This window comes from Narcine bancroftii, unplaced genomic scaffold, assembly GCF_036971445.1.
Source record: "Narcine bancroftii isolate sNarBan1 unplaced genomic scaffold, sNarBan1.hap1 Scaffold_779, whole genome shotgun sequence".
Taxonomy (NCBI): domain Eukaryota; kingdom Metazoa; phylum Chordata; class Chondrichthyes; order Torpediniformes; family Narcinidae; genus Narcine; species Narcine bancroftii.
Window position 1 is genome coordinate 1 of NW_027212284.1, and position 21654 is coordinate 21654.

General features: G+C 42.2%; 1 protein-coding gene across 1 annotated transcript; it reads right to left on the bottom strand.

The window, feature by feature from the left end:
* Window positions 1–2786: 2786 nt before the first annotated feature.
* LOC138751163 (phenylalanine-4-hydroxylase-like) lies at window positions 2787–15315 on the bottom strand. The gene is made up of 3 exons (XM_069913219.1): window positions 14997–15315; window positions 5388–5476; window positions 2787–2880 (listed from the first exon to the last, which is right to left on the bottom strand). Exons 1-3 carry the CDS (start codon window positions 15298–15300, stop codon window positions 2809–2811), a joined length of 465 nt encoding a protein of 154 aa, XP_069769320.1. The 5' UTR covers window positions 15301–15315; the 3' UTR covers window positions 2787–2808.
* Between the last annotated feature and the right edge of the window lie 6339 nt (window positions 15316–21654).

Consider the following 21654-nt stretch of genomic DNA (forward strand, 5'->3'; position numbering starts at 1 on the left):
TTATTTATGCCAAAGCCTCACTTGCCTGCCACACAAGAGAAAAGCAGAGTGTCAGAATATATTTGGGTTGTCAGCTATTTACAGAAATTAGAGTTTCTGAATCTTTCAGCTCGCTGGAAGTGCTCATCGCATCCCTGAAAGGGGCTCCAATCCAGTGACGGGGATTCTGCTCATGAGATATGGACTCACCTTGCTGTTTTTCATTGCCCCCTCATTGATTGGACGTTTCAAGAGCATAGAGGGTCATAAGATCATACAGCAAAGAAACAGACCCTTCAGCCCATCCATCTCCCATTTCCACTCATCCCATTTTATTTTCACCCTATACCAAACATGTACAAAACCTTAAGGATAGGAACACAAGTAGGCCATTCAGCCCTTCCTACATGTTCATCCATTCCACAAAACCATGGTTGACCAGTGTTATGATCTTTCACTACCCCACATCCCTTTAATATCCAAAAATCTATTGATTTCTGCATTGATTCCTTGGAAGTGAATTCCAAAGATTCAACACCTTCTGGGTGAAGAAAATCCTTCCCATTTCAGACCCCAATTATCCAGAGACCGTGTCTCTTGGTTCTGGACACTGCTCAATCTCTATTCTGTCAAGCTCCAGGAAGGTTGTATATGTTCAAAACATACCGGGGCAGGGGGAGGGGGGGGGGGTTGTAGAGCTCGTCGAAAGAACCAAAGACTTGTTGATCCAAACCAAGGCTTTTATTAGCAAAAGACAGGAGCTCTTAGGGGTATAGGTTCATTGAGTGTATTTGGGCAACACGGGCTCATGGGCTGAAATAGCTGTATACCTAAAAAAAATGTTTAAATGAGATCCTCTCATTTTTCTAATTTCTGGGAGGTGCAAGTTCAATCTAGTGAACCTTTGTTATATATCTGAGGTTTCACTTTGCATCGACAACTAACATCCCTTTGCTGAACACCATGAGTGACCCCCTATTGACCAAGGCCAATAGCTCTAGAGCAGTGGTTTTCAAACTTTTACTTTCCACTCACAAAGCACCTTAAGTAATCTCTAGGCTGATTGCATCAGAGGTTTGGATCTGGAGCTCGGGTTACCGATGGATCAAACAGGAGTCTGCGCGGCTGCAGAGGCTGCAGGAGGGCTGGAGGCGAATCCACGGACACTCGGTGTCTCTGAAGGGACTCTGTTTTGCTTCTCTTTCTCTTGTAACGTAAGGGATACCGGGCAACACTAACGACAACTTTTTATCTGCCTTATGGTCACAGCCCTCATAGAGAATAAAACTTTACCACTACTGTGTCTTGACTCGACGGATCGTTAATTTTAAACAGAGGAAGATGCTGGAACTGTGAGCTGCAGAGCACATCAGTTACAAGAATGATGGTAATAGCAGGATACGATCAGAATCAGAATTTATTGAAGTGAACAAGCCCTGAAATTTGGTGTTTTGTGGCATCACAGAGAAAACATTCATGTTATAACCATCTTACAACATTACTGTGTAAAAAAATAGTACTGCATAAAAAGTAAGGCAGTGTCTTTGGTTTATTGATCATTCAGGAATCTGATGACGGAGGGGAAGAAGCTGTCCTTATGCCTGAGTGTCCATCTTTAGGCTCCTGTACCTTTTCCTGATGGTAGCAGAGTGAAGAGGGCCTGGCCTGGGTGGTGATGGTCCATGAGGATAGAGGCTCCTTTTTTAAGACACTACCTGGTATCCTTTTTAAGACAAGCCAACAGTTTCCCATTACTTAGTAAAAACACGGAACAGTACAGCACAGGGTCAGGCCCTTCGGCCCTTGTGTCGGCACTGAGCGCGATGTCAAAATCAAACTAAACTGTCCTGTTTGCACGATGGATCTCCCTCCATTCCCTGTCTAGATACCTCTGAAATGCTACTATTGGACCCCCTTCCACCTCTATCTCTGGCAGCCATTTCCAGGCACCTACCTCTAAAAGATCTCCCTGGACATCTCCTCACCTTAAATGCATGTCCTCTAGCGTGCAACTCTTTTAAGATTCCAACCTCCCACCCTATCAATGCCTCTCATCATCTTATAAACCTCTATCAGGTCTCCCATCAACCTCCAACCCTCCAGAGAAAACAACCTTTTTGTCAACCTCTCCCCTTAGCTTGGTGGTTCTCAACCTTTATTTTCCATGCACATACTACCTTAAGTAATCCCTTACTAACCACAGAGCACCCATGCCATAGGGCCTCTGTAGTTAGTAAGGGATTACTTAAGGTGGTTTGTGCGTGAAAAAAAGAGTTGAGAACCACTGCTTTAGCTCAAACTCCCTAATCCAGGCAACATCCTGGTAAACCTCTTCTGTATCCTTTCCAAAGCCTCTGCATCCTTCCTGCAATGGGATGACCAGAATTTCACACACTGTGGTCGAAACAATGTTTATATAACAGCAAGTGACTTCCTGACTCATCCTTAATGACCTGCCTATTGAAACCATGCACACCATACACCTTATTTACCACCTGTTCTACTAGCGTGGCCTCTTTCAATCAGCAATGGACCTGGACCGTCCCCTCCCCCCCCTCCCCCCCCCCCCCCTCATCCCCACCCTCTGCACATCAATACTTTCTCCAGCCTGGCACTCTGTGGAACAATGGCAAGGTTTCTTGATGCTGAAGGTGTGGAGATGTTCAGATACTGAGTGGGTTTAAGATTGAGATTTGGTCTCTCAGTGAATCGGGTAATATGTGGACAGGGCTGGAAATGTGGACTGAAGGAGCAACATCTGCGGAGCAGCCTTACGGAGTTCAACATCCCACCCTCGCTCCAAACTCTTTATACTGGCTTTTGTTATACTCACTGCCTATAGTTGTACGCAATGTCAGCGAACTCCTTCCTCCTGGCTCGATACACTGGATCTGTGAAGCCCTGAGAACAGGCAAGGAACAGGAAAGGCTCAGGCTTGAGTTCAGAGGTAATGGGGTCATGTTTTTGATTGACACATTTCAAACAGCAGTTCCAAGAGAGCACACAGAGGGAGCTGGCTGTGTCTAATTTAACAAATGCAGAATGATTATGTTCTCATTCTGTAAAGATACCTCTTTGTAAAACCTAATGCATCTTGGTTCAGGAGAGCCAATTAAATCTTATTATGTTACCTCAATTACACTAATAACTGTAATTTGTATTGCGTTAACAAAAGTCTACGATCTGTTCATGAAAAACAACTAGTATGAAATACTACAGCTGCCTGTAATTTTCATTTACTTGCCCGTGTGTGTGCGTGTGTGCTGTGTGTGTGAGAGAGAGAGTGTGTGTGCTTGTACATCCCAGACCGCGTGATGAGACTGGACTGTGATGAGATTACCAAATTCAAAGATGGAATGTGACCATGAGGAATATCAAATCAATGGGGAAGATCCCTCAACCCTCTTGAAGGAACACAAGTTTTCCTGGGCCTATCAATTTTATGATAGCTCGCTGGACACAAAGTTTGCCTGCTGCATCTTGAGAACAGGAATGTCTGCTCTTCAGAAGTAATTGATTGGGTGTGAAGGTGTTTAGAAACATCTGAGCAATAAACAATACATCAAAGTTCTGGGAAAAGCCTTTCTCCAGCACTTTTGTGTACTGCACTTAGCCCCAGCATCCATAGATTTTCTTCATTAATCTCAGCATTCTGCCCTGAATCCAGATTTTTCCTTTCATTCCACAGGGGCTCCAGAGCTAGGGCAGCAAGGACAGCCATTGCAGAAAATCTGTGGAACGGACAGCAATCTGGATCATAGGTTACAGGAGGTGACCACCCCGTAGTGTTGCTACACATGAAAATGGCCAAACAAAAAGCAAACAGTATGCTGAACCTCGTGGCAAAGTTTGCAGAGAGGCCAGAGGATTGGGAAATATTTAGAGTGCAACATCACATGGCAAAGAACAATTTTAGAGAGGAAAAAGATAAAGTCTGGGAGTAAACTAACAAATACTGAGAATAGATAGTGAGAGCTTCTACTGGACACATGAAGGAAAGAAGTTCCCAAAATAAACACTGATCACAGACTGAAAAATTAATAGAGGAACAACAAAGATTCGGAATTTTAGATCAAACTTCACAGCTGAAGCATTAAGAATATCCCAATAATAATCAATATTTAAAAGGCTACTCGGAGAGAAAACAATCTCTCTCTGTGGAGAAAAATAGGAGACAAAGTAAGGGCCAAAAGGCCTGAAGATTAGGGTCTGAGATGAAGTATCTGTGTAGATGGTGGATGTAGTGCAGAGGTTCTCAACCTTTAACTTTCCACTCACATACCAGTACCACCTGAAGTAATCCTAGGAGATAGGATGCTGTAGATGCTCTGTGGTTAGTAAGAGATTACTTCATGTGGTAAGTGAATGGGGGGAAAAATGCTGAGAACCACTGAGTGCTACTGGTTCCATGTAACCCACTATTACCTGTCGCGCAGTTAGGTGGTTGGCGACTAAACCGGCTCCCCCACCAGGCTGGCCTGGTGTGGAGGGTGGCTAGACACCCTTCAGGATGAAAAACAAGATCTGTCAAAGGGTGGACGAACCCTCACCATGCTGCTGGATCTGGGAGGGGATGTCAAGAGGGTGGGTCAGGACCTGTGCAACCTCCTACTCACCTAAAATCCATTCATGCACACGCTGTTCCTTTCTGAGGAGTGGGGTATCCTCATATCAAACCTCACAAATGGACTGAAAGAAACCATCACCATCCTATGGGATGGGTAGCCAGAAGCAGAAGACTCCCTAGATTCTATAGAGATGTCACAAGACCGAAAGGCTACAAATGCAACACAATGATTCAGGGAAGGTGTGAGGTGAAAGCAGGAAACTATGACCAGTTACCATAATATCAGTGGCTGGGAGAACACCAGAACCCCTCTTTGGAGCTGATGGCAGGACATTTGGAAAATTTTAAGGAAATCTGGAGACATCAGCATAGTTTTCTGAATGGGAAAAGTTTTGAAAAAGTTTGCTAGAGTTCTTTGTGTATGTAACACCAGGGTGGATCAAGGGCAACTAGTCGATGTAGTACATTTGGATTTCCAGAGGCATGGTTGACCCTACAGGATGCAGCAGTGAAATGAACATATATACATGACTCAAATTATGTTATTTAAAAAAACTGCACTGTTTTTCCTTTCAATATACACGACTATAACACTACCAATGTGAAAATACCTTGCAATGTATTATTTTGGTGTGAATAATTTTTTTTTAAGTCACGAAGGTGTCAGCTCTCTGGAGTGTGAAAGGCTGTAAATGCAGACCCCACTCCCTTCCAATGGTTTGCACTCATACAGCACCATTCAGCAAGTCAGCTCTCCTCTGCACTAGCCCCTTGCTATCCCATCAGGCATTGTGTTACACAGAGTGGGGGAGAATATATTTCAGGGAAATTAGCTTCTTACTGGATGGTCAGCATCAAGTTCTGACCCGTAGCTCAGGATCTGGTTTGCAAATCTGTCCAGATCTTGAATTGTGCGAGGAAACCATGGAACTGGAAAAGGAAATATAAAAAAAATTAGGATATCGGAAATAGGACCAGAGAAGGCTATTCATCCCCTTGCTCCCTGCTCCTCCATTCAATACACCTCAGTCTCTCCTTCCAACCCCAATCCTCCACCTTTCATTCTTGTAAATATCCAGAACTCTAGCAAGCTTTTAGTGACAGAGTATCCAAAGCATCTCAAACCAGCAAGAACGGAAGACACAATTCAAAAGGGTTAAATTTTAACTCTAAATTTATTAGTGACTATTAACAATACTGCTTATAAAGATATGATATCTGTACATTTGTTATAGATACTTACAGTGGTGTTAATCGGGTTAAGAATTATATCAGTGGTTCTCAACCTTTCTCTTTCCACTCACAGACCACCATTGGTTCTCTGTGATTAGGAAGGGATTGCTGAAGGGGGTCTGTGAGTGGGAAGGGAAGATTGAGAATCACTGCTCTAGACTCAATTGTTACTGAAATATTTTGCTCAAGACAAATTGTCATTAGCCCATTTCCTTTGGAGTTATGAAACCGTGCACATAATGAGTCAATTAGGTATGATTAAAACAGTGGTTAAAACATCCCACCTTAAGCAGTCCCTTACTAATCACAGAGCACCGATGGCAGAGGAAATACTTAAAGTGGGATGTGAGTGGAAAGAAAAAAGTTGGGAACCCCTGTAATGAACCCCACTACAAGTATCTATTACAAATATACAGACATCATACGTTCATAAACAGTGTGTATGTGCAAAACCCTAAACCATTACAGTCTGTGTCCAATATTCAAAAAGGAAAAATCCCCCCCAAAACCCCAGGTCAGTCAGTCCAAAAAACACAGTCCCCAGAATTCAATCTCAAATCTCAATTCAGTTCTTTAACTGATTAACACAAGGACATCATATTGAACGTTGGAAAGAGAAATGACTGATGTTGCATTGCCGTAAGCTTGCGAATCCTTTTTCAAGGCTTCCTTAGATGAATTCCCTCAGTTCTCAAATTGTGTTTTTTTTTTAAACCTTTCATAAAGTTATGAGGCATGTGCTTCCGCACAGCTCTCCTGGTTGGTCTCCGTTGCTCCAACTGCCATTCTGAATGCTCCATTCTCAACCCAGGTGCACCACAAGTCACACAGAGTGTTCCATCAGAATTCCATAGGCTTTATAAGAAGGTGGCCACACTAGGAATCTGGTGGACCTTCATTGAATTATTAGTACCAAACAATATAGAAGCAGGAGTAGGCCATTCAACCTTGTGTTTTTTTTTCATTTACTGAGATCATGTCAATTTTGTGCCTAGGTTGGTCCAATCAGCCTCCTTTATAAACATCACAAAACTAATGACTGGATGTTGAGATCTTACTTGAGAATGAGTGACAAAATTGTTATCTTTTATCTTGCCTTCGCATTGTATTCCCAACTCTCTTCATATCTTACAATTAATGGACAGAACTCAATGAAGGGCTCAAGCCCAAAATGTTGGTTCTGTATCTTTGCCTTTGCTCTATAAAGGACACTGTTTGACCTGCTGAGTTTCTCCACCATTGTGTTTTTACAATAAATAATCTTCTGCGGATATGGGGATTGGACTTGTACAATACTCCAAATGCCATCTCACTAGGGCCCTGTATAATTGAAGCAAGGTATCTTCACCCTCATTCTCCACTCCTCTTTTACTAATGTCCTCTTGTTCTAACGTTCAATAACCACTTGCCACCCTCATGAATTGTTAGTTTCACCTGCATGAAAGTTAAGATTCATTGAATAAATGAGGCCTCCCTGATCTCTCTGAACAACATTCAATTTCTCATAATTTGGGAAATATTCAGTTCTTCTATTTCATTCTATCTAAGTTGATGAACTCACATTTTCCTTTTATTATACTGGAGCTGACACGCCTTCACCAACTCAAAGAATCTGTCTGCATCCCTCCAAAAACCTCTCCTCTTGTCCCACAGTGTCACCGAGCTTTGTTACTTCGACAAGTGGGTTTGTAACAACTTTTCGATAATGGGTCTGTGACCCAAAATGTCAACTCCCCGTTGATGATGCTGACCTGGTGATCGACGCTGGTGTTTTTTGGTTTGGTTTTAGATATGTAGTCCCTGAGATCCTCATCCAGCTCTCTGATGTATATGTTGATCAAAGGGATGTCCCAGTCACAGTCTCTGAGCCACAAGAAGACCTGCATTCTGGCCGCTAATCCATACTTTTGCACAAACCAGTTCATTATCTGTATACTGGGTGTTCTAATTTTATTTCATAATTTCCTGTATGGTATTTTATCAAAGGCTTTCTGTGAGACCATGTATCATATCAACTGTTTCACCATTCTTTAGCTTGGCTTCACGGACGAAGATTTATGGAGGGGTGTGTCCACGTCTGCTGCAGGCTCGTTGGTGACTGACAAGTCCGATGCGGGACAGGCAGGCAGGGTTGCAGCGGTTGCAAGGGAAAGTTGGTTGGTTGGGGTTGGGTGTTGGGTTTTTCCTCCTTTGTCTTTTGTCAGTGAGGTGGGCTCTGCAGTCTTCTTCAAAGGAGGTTGCTGCCCGCCGAACTGTGAGGCGCCAAGATGCACGGTTGGAGGCGAGATCACGGTTGGAGGCGGGGGTCAATGTGGCAGGCATCAAGAGATTTCTTTAAGCAGTCCTTGTACCTCTTCTTTGGTGCACCTCTGTCTCGGTGGCCAGTGGAGAGCTCACCCTAGAACACGATCTTGGGAAGGCGATGGTCCTCCATTCTGGAGACGTGACCCACCCAGCGCAGTTGGGTCTTCAGCAGCATGGATTCGATGCTTGCGGACTCTGCCAGCTCGAGTACTTCGATGTTGGTGATGAAGTCATTCCAATGAATGTTGAGGATGGAAGCATTCTAGGAGCCGTAGGTGATGCCGGTAGAGGACCCATGATTCGGAGCCGAACAGGAGCGTGGGTATGACAACGGCTCTGTACACGCTGATCTTCGTGTGTTTCTTCAGGTGGTTGTTTTTCCAGATTCTTTTGTGTAGTCTTCCAAAGGCGCTATTTGCCTTGTCAAGTCTGTTGTCTATCTCTTTGTCGATCCTTGCATCAGATGAAATGGTGCAGCCGAGGTAGGTTCACCATTATACTACTGATTAAAACCTCAGAAAAACCTCATGTCACACAGATTCACATCAACTCTTCCCTCTCCCAAAATTATTTTCTAGATGGCCTTTTACCACTGCTTTAATAATAGATTTCAGCACCTTCTCTACTTTGAAGGACAGGGCTACAATTTTTTCCTCTCTCTCTCAATCTCCCTCCCTCCCTCCCTCCCTCTCTCCTAACCCCCTTTTTGTCTTTCTCTCTCCCTTCTTTTTTCCCTCCTCTCTTTTTATTTCCCTTTCTTTCTCTCCCTCCCTTTCTCTTTCTCTCCCTCTCCCCTCCCTCCTTCCTTTAATTGTGGGTTTACATTTGCTACCTTCTAATCTGTCAGGCTCATTCTGAGATCCAGGGAATTTTGTAATATGCTGACTGAAACATCCACAGTGATCACCGTCGCGACTGGTCACCAGGTCCTAGAGATTTAATGGTTACTGTTTCTCCAATATTCATTTTACTCAAGTTGGTTCCTTGAATGATTTTAAGCCTGTTGTTTGTCAGTGTTTCTGGGGGGTCATCTGTGAGTTCTTCCATTCTCTATTCTCTTAACCTCACATGAAAAAAACCTACATTTTAAAAAAATTTTATATTCCTGGTGAACCTCTCTCATTGTTTGTTTTTGTGTTCCTTGTTCCTGCCTTAGTCCTTCTTCACTGAATTCTCCAATATTCCAATACTGAGGCTTACTGTGATTTTTAATAACATTATAAGCCTTTCGTTTTCATCTGATGCTAACTAACTTCTCAGCTGGACTGCTTGTCGAAAGGGAAACTGTAATCCTTAAAATCTATGTCCAAGTCCCTTAGAGCAGCCATTCTCAAACTATGGCCCCCTCCTGACTAAAACACAAAAATTATTTTATTATTTCAGTCTGTGGACCCCCCCTTAAATGTGCTGTGGACCCCCCCTTAAATGTGCTGTGGACCCGGTGGGGTGGGGTTGTTGTGGTTGCTGTATGTGCCAGTTGAGAATGGCTGCCTTAGACATGAGTCATTTTGCTGTTGTACCTTTTAAAGTAGTCCCGATCAATCGTCGTCCATTAACCTCCTGAAATCTCATGCACATAAACCTCCAGACACACACTCATGCTCACCCACACACACGTGCTCGCCCCCACACACACGTGCTCGTTCGCCCCCACACACACGTGCTGGCCCCCACACACATGTGCTGGCCCACACATCCCCCTTCACAGAGACATGCTATTTGCACACTCATTTAATCCGACAGACTTACAGAAGGTCACCTAATTCATGGTCCGACACATCCACATGATAACCTTTGTAAGTTGTTCACAAAAGAAACTAATTTAAAAAAAAACTTAATTAGTGTCCTGCTCTAAATTGAATGAAACAATCTTTGGTTGTTTGCGGGCAATCCATTTGGTTCACAGATGGATGGAGAACAGTGAGACATTGCCCCCTGCCCAACTGCACTACCACTGTCTCGACGTATAGCAGGGAGAAAGGAAAATACAACACCAAATATAAATTCTCATTAAACAAAACCAAACTGACAGAAAATAGTGTCTAATAAGGGAATGGGAAAGGGGAATGGATGGGAAAGTAATAAGCAGAGATGACCAGCGATCATTGAAATTAGACTAACTAATCTAATTGATCCTTGCCCATTTCTAACCTTAATTCTCTGTCTGGGACCTCACTGATACTGAGTGCATTGATGGTTGGAAGGCAAACATCAGGTCAGCCAAGGAATAGGCCTCAGCACAGGGCAGTTAGCCAAGCTTCTGATCTGACATTTATCCTGACCTGTTCATTTATCAAACAATTCTTTTTTTATTTCAGTTCCCCAAACAAGCAGCAAAGTAGACCTTCTGATGGGGTTAGTAGCCCTGAAATTTGTTAAATTTATGAGAATTTGTGACTTGCATTAAGCACTTCTCCAAACTGAGTTAACAACTCAAAACTGCTTCGGGGCTTGAAAAAATACCCATCCCTCAAGATCTTGGCCTCCTGTTCACCTCGAAAGAATAATAAATCTCCAGCAAATATAAAGCTTCATTCTGTAACTTCCAATCACCTGTCTGTCAGTGTCTTGTGAATGCGCTGCATTAAGAAACAAAATCATTTAATAAAATAGTTTTTAACTGTAACTCTCACAAACAGAAATCAGATTGATACCTGGCCACATGATGCTAAATGAGAACTGGTGGCAATAAATCTGAAAGGAAGGCCTCGGGAGCGAAGCTTTCTGTTCCTTTGCAACAGCTGTATTGTCACTAACAAAGTTCAATTAATATTTTTAGATACGGAAATGGATTATTTGCTCGAGTGCTTAACTCATTTCAGCTGGTCGGGGGGGGGGGGGTCATGAATGGTATCTCCTTTGTTGGGTTACACTGCATGAAAACGATAGATTTCTCTCATTTCTGAGATTTCCTGTTTTTTACTTATTCTATCCCTATTTCTCAAGGAAGGGCTCAGGCCTGAAATGTCAGCAATATAACTTTACCTCCTTTGGACACTGTGAGTCCGGCTGAGTCCCTTCCGCACCTCGGTGTGTTTTTACTACAATCACTAGTCACTTATCACTAGTCTCTAGACTTTCCTGCTTCACCAAGTTTCCACGTGAAGCTTGGATCACCAAGACCATTTTATTCCCTCAAGGTTAGGCAAAGATTTGGATTTATACATCACCATCCATAATCTAATGATGTCCCAGTGTACCTCAACACTGAAGAAGTACATTTGAAAGATAGTTATAATTGTGGAAAGCCTCCAGCATCTGATTTTTTTCTCAGGCACGTACCACTCTCTGTGTAAAAAAAACTTACCTGTGACGTCTCCCCTAAGCTTCCCTCTATTCACCTTATACAGATGACCTCTGGTATTTGCTTTTGTTGACCTAGGAAAAAGATGATGCCTGTCCACCCTATCTAAGCTCCTTGTAATCTAATATAACTCTAATAAGTCAACACCCATCCTTTGTTGCACTAAAGCAGTGGTTTCCCAAACCTTTTCTTCCCACTCACAGACCACCTTCAGTAATGGCTATGCCATCTGTGCTCTTTGATTAGTAAGGGATTGCTGAAGGTGGGATGTGGGTGGGAAGGGAAGGTTGAGAATCACTGCTCTAGACCTAATTGTTACTGAACCATTTTGCTTGAGAAAAATTGTCATTGGCCTATTTCCTTTGGAGTTATGAAACGGTTCACATCATGAGTCAATGAGGGACGATTAAAACAGTGGTTTTCAATCTGTTTTTTCCCACTCACATCCCACCTTCAGCAATCCCTTACTAATCACAGAGCACCCATGGCGTAGGAATACTTGGTTCATGTGAGATGTTCTCCAATCTAGGCAGCATTCTGGCAAATCTCTTCTGCACCCTCTATAAAGCATCTGCAGCTTTCCTGTAATGAGGCGACCAGAACTGAATGTAATACCCCAAGTGTAGTCTAACCAGAGTTTTGATGTTTTCGATGATTGCCGAGCAATCTTAACGTCCGTGAAGCTGATCCAGGCTCCAGGCTTTTGACAGGACACTCATAAATATCTCAATGAGAGTACGGGCATTTTCTCCTCTTCGAGAGTCTTAATGACTAATACTAAAGCTTTCCTCAGCACTGCCTCAGAGTAGCAGCCTGGATCACCTGTTGGATTCTGCACAGTATCCTCAACCTTGTCTCTAGCTCTGGAGCATATGAACTACAGCACACGTTCCAATAAATTTTATCAATTGGAAAGTCGTGGGTTGGCGCAGAATGCAGACATGATTAGGAGTTCCATAGCTGTTCAGATAAACGTCATGTGTTGGAATCATTTGTCTATGACGGTAACTTGCATAGGATTACCAACGTAAAACCTACTAGGATGCACAACAGAGAAACAGGCCATTCAACCCAACCTGTTCATACCAGTATTGAGTTCCATATGAGGATCCTCCTGCCTCCCCACCTCTAAATCTATCCACGTAGCCACCACTCCCTCATACACTCTTCTAGCTTCATTTATAATGTATCTGGAGCAAACCATTCACCGTGGGAGTGAGCTTCACATCCTCACATTCTCTGGGAAATAAATTTGTTCTGAATTTTGGGTTCACATTCATTCTAGTTCTCGACAACCAGAAGCATTCTGTCTAAATCAAAAGGCACAAGCCTGGGCGGCAGTATGTGTTGTGAGGAGGAGGCAGATTGGCTTTGGGGGTGAGGGGGATCATGGACAGGCTAAGTGAATGGGCGTAGAAGATGGTAATTGGAGTCTTCCATGGAAAGCTTTGAAGCCATCACATTGGCAGTTTAAAAACAAAGGAAAGTAGATTTTTTTTTAAATGTTGAGAAACTGAGAAGTCGCTGTCTTCTGAGGGAGCTGGTGCTCTTGGACATGAATCGTTCACAGTTCACATGGAGTAGCGGCGGGCAGTTAGGAAGGCAGACAGTATGTGAGAGGGCATGAATTCAAGAGGAAAGGTTCCTCTTGCACTGATATCAGCTGCAAGGAGGCCACATTGTGTGTGTCTCTACACAACTATGATAAACCAAACACAAGAAGGGTTCACCAGATGGGGTTATGAAGAGAGGTTAAACTGACTAGACTTGCGATAGGTCATAAAAATGAAAATTGCTCTTGAAACATACAACATTCTTATAGGCTTGACTTGATACTTCAATGAAGTTTTTTTAAATTGAAAAAACAAGGGTCAGCCACTCAGAAGGGAGACGAGAAGAAATATCTTCCCTCTGGGGGCACTGAATCATGGGATGAGATTGTGGTGGAGGTTCAGACTCACCGTAGATGCAGATAAGATCAACAGATTTTTTTTGGATGATCTGGTGATCAAGGGATATAGAGTTCGTACAGGAACGTGGGATTGAGTAAAACAGTCAGCCAGGACCTTATTGAATGGGAGAACAGGGAGGGGCCTGCTGCCTTTACACCTCATGATAATAGTTATTGTCATACACATTGTACAATGTACATATGTACTGAAATTGGATCTTAGTATAAGCCCCGGTCCTATCTCCATCATGAACAATAATCCCAGTTAATCCTGATGATTAACCCTAAATCATGGGCACTCAGTGATTGGAGGGGGAGGTGGGGTTTCAAGAACCTGGAATTTAAAAATAAAACTAATTAATCATGGCCCCCATAAGACTTGCTTGGATTGTGACTAAAAATCCCAAGGTGTTCCCCACTTTCCTTCAGCAGAGGAAATTTGCCATCCTTAACCAGTGTGATTCCTGATACATCAATGGGGTTGACTTGGAAATATCATACATGGGACAGGCCCTTTGGCCCAACTTGTCCATGCTGATCACGGTGATATTCTGGGATCATCCCATTTGCTTGCATTTGGTCCACATCCTTCTGAACCTTCCAGTCCATAGATTTGTCCCAATGGCCTTTCAACATTGTAATTGTCCCAACTTCCATAGCTTCCTCTGGCAGCTCATTCCAGATCTGGACCACCCTCTGAGCAAAAATTTGCCCCTCAAGTCCTGGTTAAATCTTCCTCCCCTCCTTTTCAAGTCATCCAGCGAGGTGCTTCGTTCAAGTGCAATCAGGGATGGACAGGATTTATCCATGATAAATAAATAAATGTAGAAGTGACTTTGTTCCAACTGGCCACTCTCCTCCTGACCATCTCTCTCTCTCTCTCTTTCCACCAAACCAATTTACCATCTGTCTGCTACAAGAACCATTCCCCATCTCTGCCTTGTGAGTTCAGGCCAATACAGAGGGCAGCAGGGTGAAGGTTAAGGTTATAGTGAGGGTGAAGGTTAGGTTGGTAATGTGAGGGCAGTGGCATAATCATCCCTCATAGTACTCGGTCTCCCTTCTTGGAGGTTTCGTGTCATTGTAAACTGCCAAATTCTGTTGCCCCATGCTTTCAATACCCTGGACCTGTCCTTGGCTCTTAATGGAATTAGCACCTTCCCCCTCTCTCTGTGCTTGTTTCATGTCCAGAGCATCTCCTGGAGCAAGTTTCTGTTAAAGTGGGTGACTTGGTATCTGTTCTTTAGTAATCCCTCAGTGGATGGGCATTGGGTGTAATTGGAGAAGGTGTGGACCCAGCACTAAATTTACATTCATTCCCATTTTAAGAGTTGGGATTGAGGTTAGGGTGCAGTTATGGTTAGGGTTCAGGTTATGGTTAGATGGCCCTCCAAAAACCCACATCCAGGTGGCAAAGCCATAAATCACTGTCTTAAACCACCCTGGTGTGAATCCCATTAGTGATCCCAAGGATAAAGATTTCCCCATCTATGGATGTGAAAACAATGAGGGAACCTGGTATCGGGGGTCTGTCCCTCAATTAAACTAATTATTGCTCTTTGAATTTCCTCCTCAGAGTCAAAAAAAGACCCTAATGCCTTCGCCTTTAATGGGCACTCCACTTGTATTACAATTGTAAGGAATTAACATGCTGCCACCTGTGTCCTGTATCTTGTCCCGTGATAGTTCATGGACGGTGCCGGTAATGTCCTGGCGCAGTGTCAGGAGGATCTCCTCCAGGATGGAGATGCTCTTACAGTCTAGGTTAATGAAGAACTCGTACTCTCCGTTCTTGAGGTGGGATGGGCGTGATTCAATGTGAGTGAGGTTCACACCCTTCTCCTGCCAAAAAAAAACAGGTCCCTTGATGAAGGGAAGCCTTTTACATCGAATCGTCAACAACTCATTATGTTTACTACCTTGGCCACTGTTCCTGACAGTGAATACCCACAGTCTTACCATTCCGTGTGTGTGAAAACATCCCTCGCCCTTCAGTTTTGTAGCTGTGAAACCTTGCTTTCAACTCCTTGACGTACAGAACCCATTTTCTTTTGTCAATCTCATTCAAATATACCCAAATCTAAAGCAATTTTATTGCACAAACTTACCATCTCCACTGTGTTTACATGTTTTGCACTGAGGGCCTAACAGCACTGTTTCGTTGGCTTTTACTTGTACAATTGGATGATAATTTTTTTTTAAACTTTATTTAAAATTTTATGACATGAATAAAAAAAAAATTACATTTAAAGAAATAATAAAAAATAAGATAATAAAAATTAGAATACTACATCATTAAACTACACAAATTAACCCCCCCAATAATTATAACACAACATTAATCATCTAATTTAAAATTAGACCAACCCTCCCCCCAAAATAAAGAGTGAACAATTAATTAACAATATTGTAAATAAAATAGAAAAAACCCACTTACAAAAAAAGGATAAAACTTAACAACAAAAAAATTACTAACAACAAAAAAATATCAATACTAAAATAATACCCTTAAACATATATTTAAATCAAACATAATACATGTATTTAACAAATGAAATCCACTTTAAAACTAAGTTCAAATATTAAAATCATATATCAACCACATATCTGTTATTCAAAAAAATCATAATTAATAATACATAAATACAGAATTTCCATTAATACCAAGTTTTCTTTATAATTCATCGAGAGAACAAAAACATCCCTTATAAAAACAATCCTATAAACTTTTTATTCCCTTCCCCTCCCCTTATATAAAAAAGTTCAAACTCTTATAAAATTCTCCATATTCTTCATTTATAACATCTTCAAAATTCTCTATCAAAATTAACTTAATTTTATTAAACTCTTCTCCCTCAATGTATTTGTACTTAATTTTCTTCTTCTTCTTATCACCTTTCCCCTCATCTTCCTCTTCATCTAATTCAACATCCTCAATTTTTGACTTATTATCTTCTGTGACATCATCCTCTTAAAAAAGAAAGAAAAAAGAGAAAACCCCCCCCCCTCAAAAAAAGAGAAAAAAAAGGAGAGGAAAAAAAACCTACTAATTCCCTCTCAATTACAATCAAAACAAAGAGAGTTTTTAAAAAATAATTATTTATTTTAAAAAAATAATTTAAAAAAACCTTCACTTCTTAACCCAAAAATTAAAAAGAGAAAAAAACAGGTCGGAGGTCACAACTACCTCCTCCTGTTTAATCCGCCCAAAGCGGTAACTCCCCCAAAATATTGGGTGTGAGATAACTCACAGGTAGCTGATGACTTCTGGAAACTAGTGCCCACCCAGTTCCCTCTCCCAACTCCCATTTCATTAAACTATCATCATTATTTAAACTATTTAAGCTCTTCTCAAAAAAAGGATAAAAGATTTATTTTTTTAAATCAACGTTACCACTTCGGTCACCATTGCTTCCATTTCTTTTAAAAATCTGGATCCCACCTTACATCTCTACTCTCTTTGGAGACCTTGAAGGACTACATCGTTCCTGAAACTGCATGATTGGTAGAGACTAAGCAAAGTCCATAACCTCTTTAGGATTGTCAAAGAACTTTGGCTAATTTCCATCCTAAAAAATCTTCAGTACCGCAGAATACCTGAATGTTCCCTTATGACTTTTTTTCCACAACCGTTCTATCACAGAATTAAATTCGCGTCGTTGAAACATAATTTCTTGACTCAAATCTTGATAGAAGAAAACAGGATTATTCTGAACCATCAAAAAAGATCTATTTTGCTGGGCATTTCTAATAGCTGTACGTAAAATTGTCTCTCTGTCACAATAGTTTAAACAACGGATCAAAACAGATCTTGGATTCTGTCCTGAAAAAGATTTTCTTCTTAAAACTCTATAAGCATGTTCCAGTATTAAACCTTCAGGGAATTTATCCTGTCCTAACACTCGTGGAATCCATTCAGTAAAAATTTTTCTTGGATCTGGTCCTTCTATCCCTTCTGGCAAACCAACAATTTTCACGTTGTTCCGTCTAGATTGATTCTCCAAATAATCAACCTTTTTTGCTAAATTTTTATTTTGGATCTGCAATGTTTCAATTATTCTATTTTCATCTTGCAGTTGATCCTGTGCATCGACTAAACCTTGATCACACATTTCAAATCTTTCAATGGTTTCATGCTTAAAAGCTCCATTAATGACTTCCGCCATCGCATTAATCTTGGAAATAAACAGGTTCACAAAATTAGCTAAGTGACTCGATACAGAATATATCTTATCTTCAAGATCCTTAACAGACATTTCAACAGAAGTAGATTCAGGCATAATGGGGTCTTGCTGTTCCTTAGAGACCACGGGATCTTCTGTCCCTTCCCTTGATTTAGTATCTTTTCTAGCAGTTTGACTTCGTATAAAAATCCCTCTCAAAGTCCCCCCAGCAATGCCAGGAGACTGAAGATCAGAGTTATCTTTAAGCCAAATCTCTTTAATCATCTTCACTGAATCGATGTCTGGAAAAACCGTTGTAATTAAAGGTGCATTTTGCGGCGCCACCACTATAGCAGTCGAATGACAACTCTTTAACTCTCCAGCTGGTGGCGCCCCAGCTGATTCAACTGTCCAAGCCTCAGCAACAACACCCGCAGTGGCCACCGTGCAAAACACTGGCACCCGTCCAGCCCCTTGTTCTGAAAGCTGTTGAGTGCGACCTTCAGAGAGCCTCACCGGCTTAAAACGGAGCTTCAATGCCGAACTCTGCACGTCCTCCTCTGGATCCATTCTACGTTGAGTCCTGGCTTCTTGTAAACAAGTAGGCTCAGACAATTTCGGAAAATGTAGTTTTTTAACAGTCTGTTGATGTTTTCTTTTACCTTTTTTTTTGCAGATAAACCATTAGGCACTAATCGAACACCTCTTATTATTTATAAACTTTTAAAAGAACGTTAACGGGCACTTAAAGACCAAACAATAAATCAGAGTCAGGAGAGGTCTGGAAGGCACGTCTGTTCCCTACGCCATCTTGCCACACCCCCAATTGGATGATAAATAAAGTTGAACTCAATTGAATGAAACTACAATTTTCAGAACTTTATTTATATTTTAATTTCCACCTTTAAGGCACTGATGCCTTAATATCTTTCCTGTGATGTGGAATCCAACACTCAATCAAATGACAGAAACAAGGTGTAAATGGATATGCAAGAGACTGCAGATGCTGGATCCCAGAGCAAACCACTAACTACAGGAAGAACACAGCGAGTCAAGCAGCATCTGTGGAGGAAAAAGGATAGCTGACGTTTGAGGTCCAATACATGCTTCAGGACTGAGAAAGGAGAGAGGGAGTGCAAAAGGCTGCATATAGGTGGCACAACGTTATTCTAGCACCAGTGAAATTTGAATCCGACGCTGTATGTGAGGAGTTTGTACCTTCTCCCCGTGTCTACATCGCTTTCCTCCCCATGGAAAAAATCTGCTTCAGTCAAGCGAGAAAGATTGTAGTGTCATGCAACAAAAGCTGCAATGACTTTCTTCTCCCCTGCTCTTTTGTAACAGTAAAGTCAACAGGTCTCCTCTGCTGTACTGGCTAGAGGAATTTTCCACTGCTGAATGCATAATCGAACCACCCATGGCCATAAAGGTCATTGTCAACTGGATGACAGACAGTCTGTAAGGTGTTGTCAGCTGTGGCTCAAGGGGTAGAGCTTCATCAAAGTATACATACATTCCTGACTGAATCCACAAGTTTGAGCCAAATGATGCCCTTAATGAAGGGGAAACTGGTGCCCAAGTTGGTACTGGCCGAGTTCACAACCCTCTGTAATCTTTTCCTGTCCTGTGCTTTGGCACCTCTGTCCCAGACAGAATGCTCTCCACAGAGCACCTGTAGAAATTTGCAAGCGAATCTCCTCAAACTCCTAACGGAGTCTAGCCACTGGCAAGCCTTTTCCATGATTTCCCCATGTGATTTATTAATTCAGGAAATGTGGCCATTTCTGATGACCCTCGCTGGGGCATTTAAGGGGACAGTGAACATTCAACCATTCAGGGAACCAAAGACAGACCAGGTAAAGACAGATTTTCTCAGCTACAAGACTTTAATGAGTAAAATTTTGTTGTCTGTTTATAAATGAGTTTACTGGAGAGCACATGCATTTGGGAATAAAAGGGGTTGAGATCAAAACATGTGAAAAGAAAAATAAACATTTCTAAACACACCAAGCTGAGGGCATAGATCTGCATGCCTAGTTGCTTCAGAATTGTCTAATGAAGTGAAATGGGAGTTGTGGGGCGAAAGTCAAATGAGGAAGCTGATAGGTTGGATCACTGCCTGGCAGATGACCCCGCTGTGACACTTGGCAGGAAACGAACACCATGCTACATTACAGGCACACTGGCTCGAGTGTGTCTGGCTTTGAGAACATTCATGCTGCAACATACATAGAATGCAAACAATGTGTCAGGATTGTTGTTTGAAGAGCGGTCTCAAAATTGTTGAGGACATCTACCACCCCGCACGTAGCATCTTTCAGCTGCTCCCGTCAGGGGAGAGATCCAGGAGGATCAGAGCCAGCACCACCAGGCTGAGGATCAGCTTCTTCCCACGGGCAGGGAGAATGCTGAATGTCCAAAGGAACGGCTCACACTGACCCTCCAAGAGTCTACCATGTATTAAATAATAACTATTTTTACATATGTTTATACATACTGCATATGTGTTGCTTGTCTGTATGCTTGGTTTATGTTTGGTTCTGTGTCTGCACGTTTTGTTCCAAGAACCAGAGAACACTGTTTTGTCTGATTGTACTTGTACAATCAGATGATAATAAACTTGAACTTAAGTGCAAAGGTTTGAAAGGTAGAGTGTTAAGTAGTGTAGCCTGTGGTTGGGGGGACAAGAGCTCTTTCCTCTGGAAGAGGCTATGGGGAAGGGAGAATGTGACTAGACAGGTCCCAATATAATGAAGAGGTTAGTGGAGATAACAGAGAAGTCCCCATGTGTGTCAACGTTGACTTAAAGGCCACGGGGTTGAATTAGGAACTCATAAATTCATTCAGGAGAAGGTTCTTTACTTGAAACTTCTCCTTCCTGAACTTGGTAGGATGAGCAACTCACTATCAGTATCCTCTCATGGTCAACGTGCCCAGCAATGAGGCCCTAATCACAGTCGGTGACATTGGGTAGGACACTGTTCACACCCCCACCGCTCTCTGTGTGAAGAGGTTCACCCTCATGTTCCTCTAAGCTTTTCCCCTTTCACTCTTAACCTATGTCCTCTGGTTTGTATCTTACCTACCCTCAATGGAAAAAGCTGGTCTCTCCCCCTCATAATTTTAAATAACTCTATCAAATCTCCCCTCATTCTTCTACGCTCCAGGGAATAAAGTCCTAACCTGTTTAACCTTTCCCTATAACTCAATTCCTGAAGTCCCAGCAACATCCTAGTGAATCCTCTCTGCACTCTTTCTATCTTATTGATATCATTCCTGTAGTTTGGTGACCGGAACTGCACACAATGCTCTAAACTTGGTCTCACCAATGTCTTATACAACTTTACCATAACATCCCAACTCCTGGACTCAATACTTTTCTTTGTGAAGGCCAATTTGCCAAAAACTCCCTTGACAACCCTATCCACCTGTGACACCATTTTCAGGGAATTATATATCCCAGACACGCTTCAGGATGTTTCTCCAACTCTTCCTCCTAGAAGATACTTCAACCCTTCTTGATCTGGACTAACATTTCAGTGCCAGCTTTTGCTGATATTAAGTGCCTTCGGATGACACAAGAGGGCCATCATACTGGCCTCCATTGTAACTCTCTACCTTGCCCTTCCTCTGTACACAGCTCGAGGAGTGTGAGAGAAGATGTTGACGATGATAAAACAAGCACAATGTACAGGTGCACCAAAATTCCTACTTGCTACAACTCAAAAGATGTGTAATTATTCTAACCCAATAGGCCAAGCGACAGGACACGGGATAATAAAAATGTAAAGATAGTTAAATAACTATTCATAGCCTCAGCTCGTTAAAGAAAAAAAGTTGATCTATTTAGGTGCTTGCAGAAGAACCCTTCCCACTACACCAGATATAATGTGACACATTGTGGCGGCACGATTAGCACAGCAGATAGCACAACGCTGCTTCAGCGCCAGCGAACTGAGTTCAAATCCCGTGCTGTCTGTAAGGAGTTTGTACGTTCTCCCCATGTCTGCACATGTTTCCTCCAGGGGCTCCTGTTTCCTCCCATCTTTCAAAACATACCAGGGTGGGGGGCTAGGTTAATTGGGGTACTTGGGTGGGACAGGCTCGTGGGCTTGAAGGGCCTGTTACTGCGCTGCACGTCTACATATAAAAT

Excerpts from the sequence above, each read along its gene's own strand:
- LOC138751163 (XM_069913219.1), bottom strand. The coding sequence starts at position 15,300 with ATGGTAAGACTGTGGGTATTCACTGTCAGGAACAGTGGCCAAGGTAGT. Across the intron at positions 5,477-14,996 it reads GGACAAGATACAGGACACAG|TTCCATGGTTTCCTCGCACA; the intron begins GTGGCAGCATGT and ends TTCCTTTTCCAG. Across the intron at positions 2,881-5,387 it reads AACTTGATGCTGACCATCCA|GGCTTCACAGATCCAGTGTA; the intron begins GTAAGAAGCTAA and ends GCCTGTTCTCAG.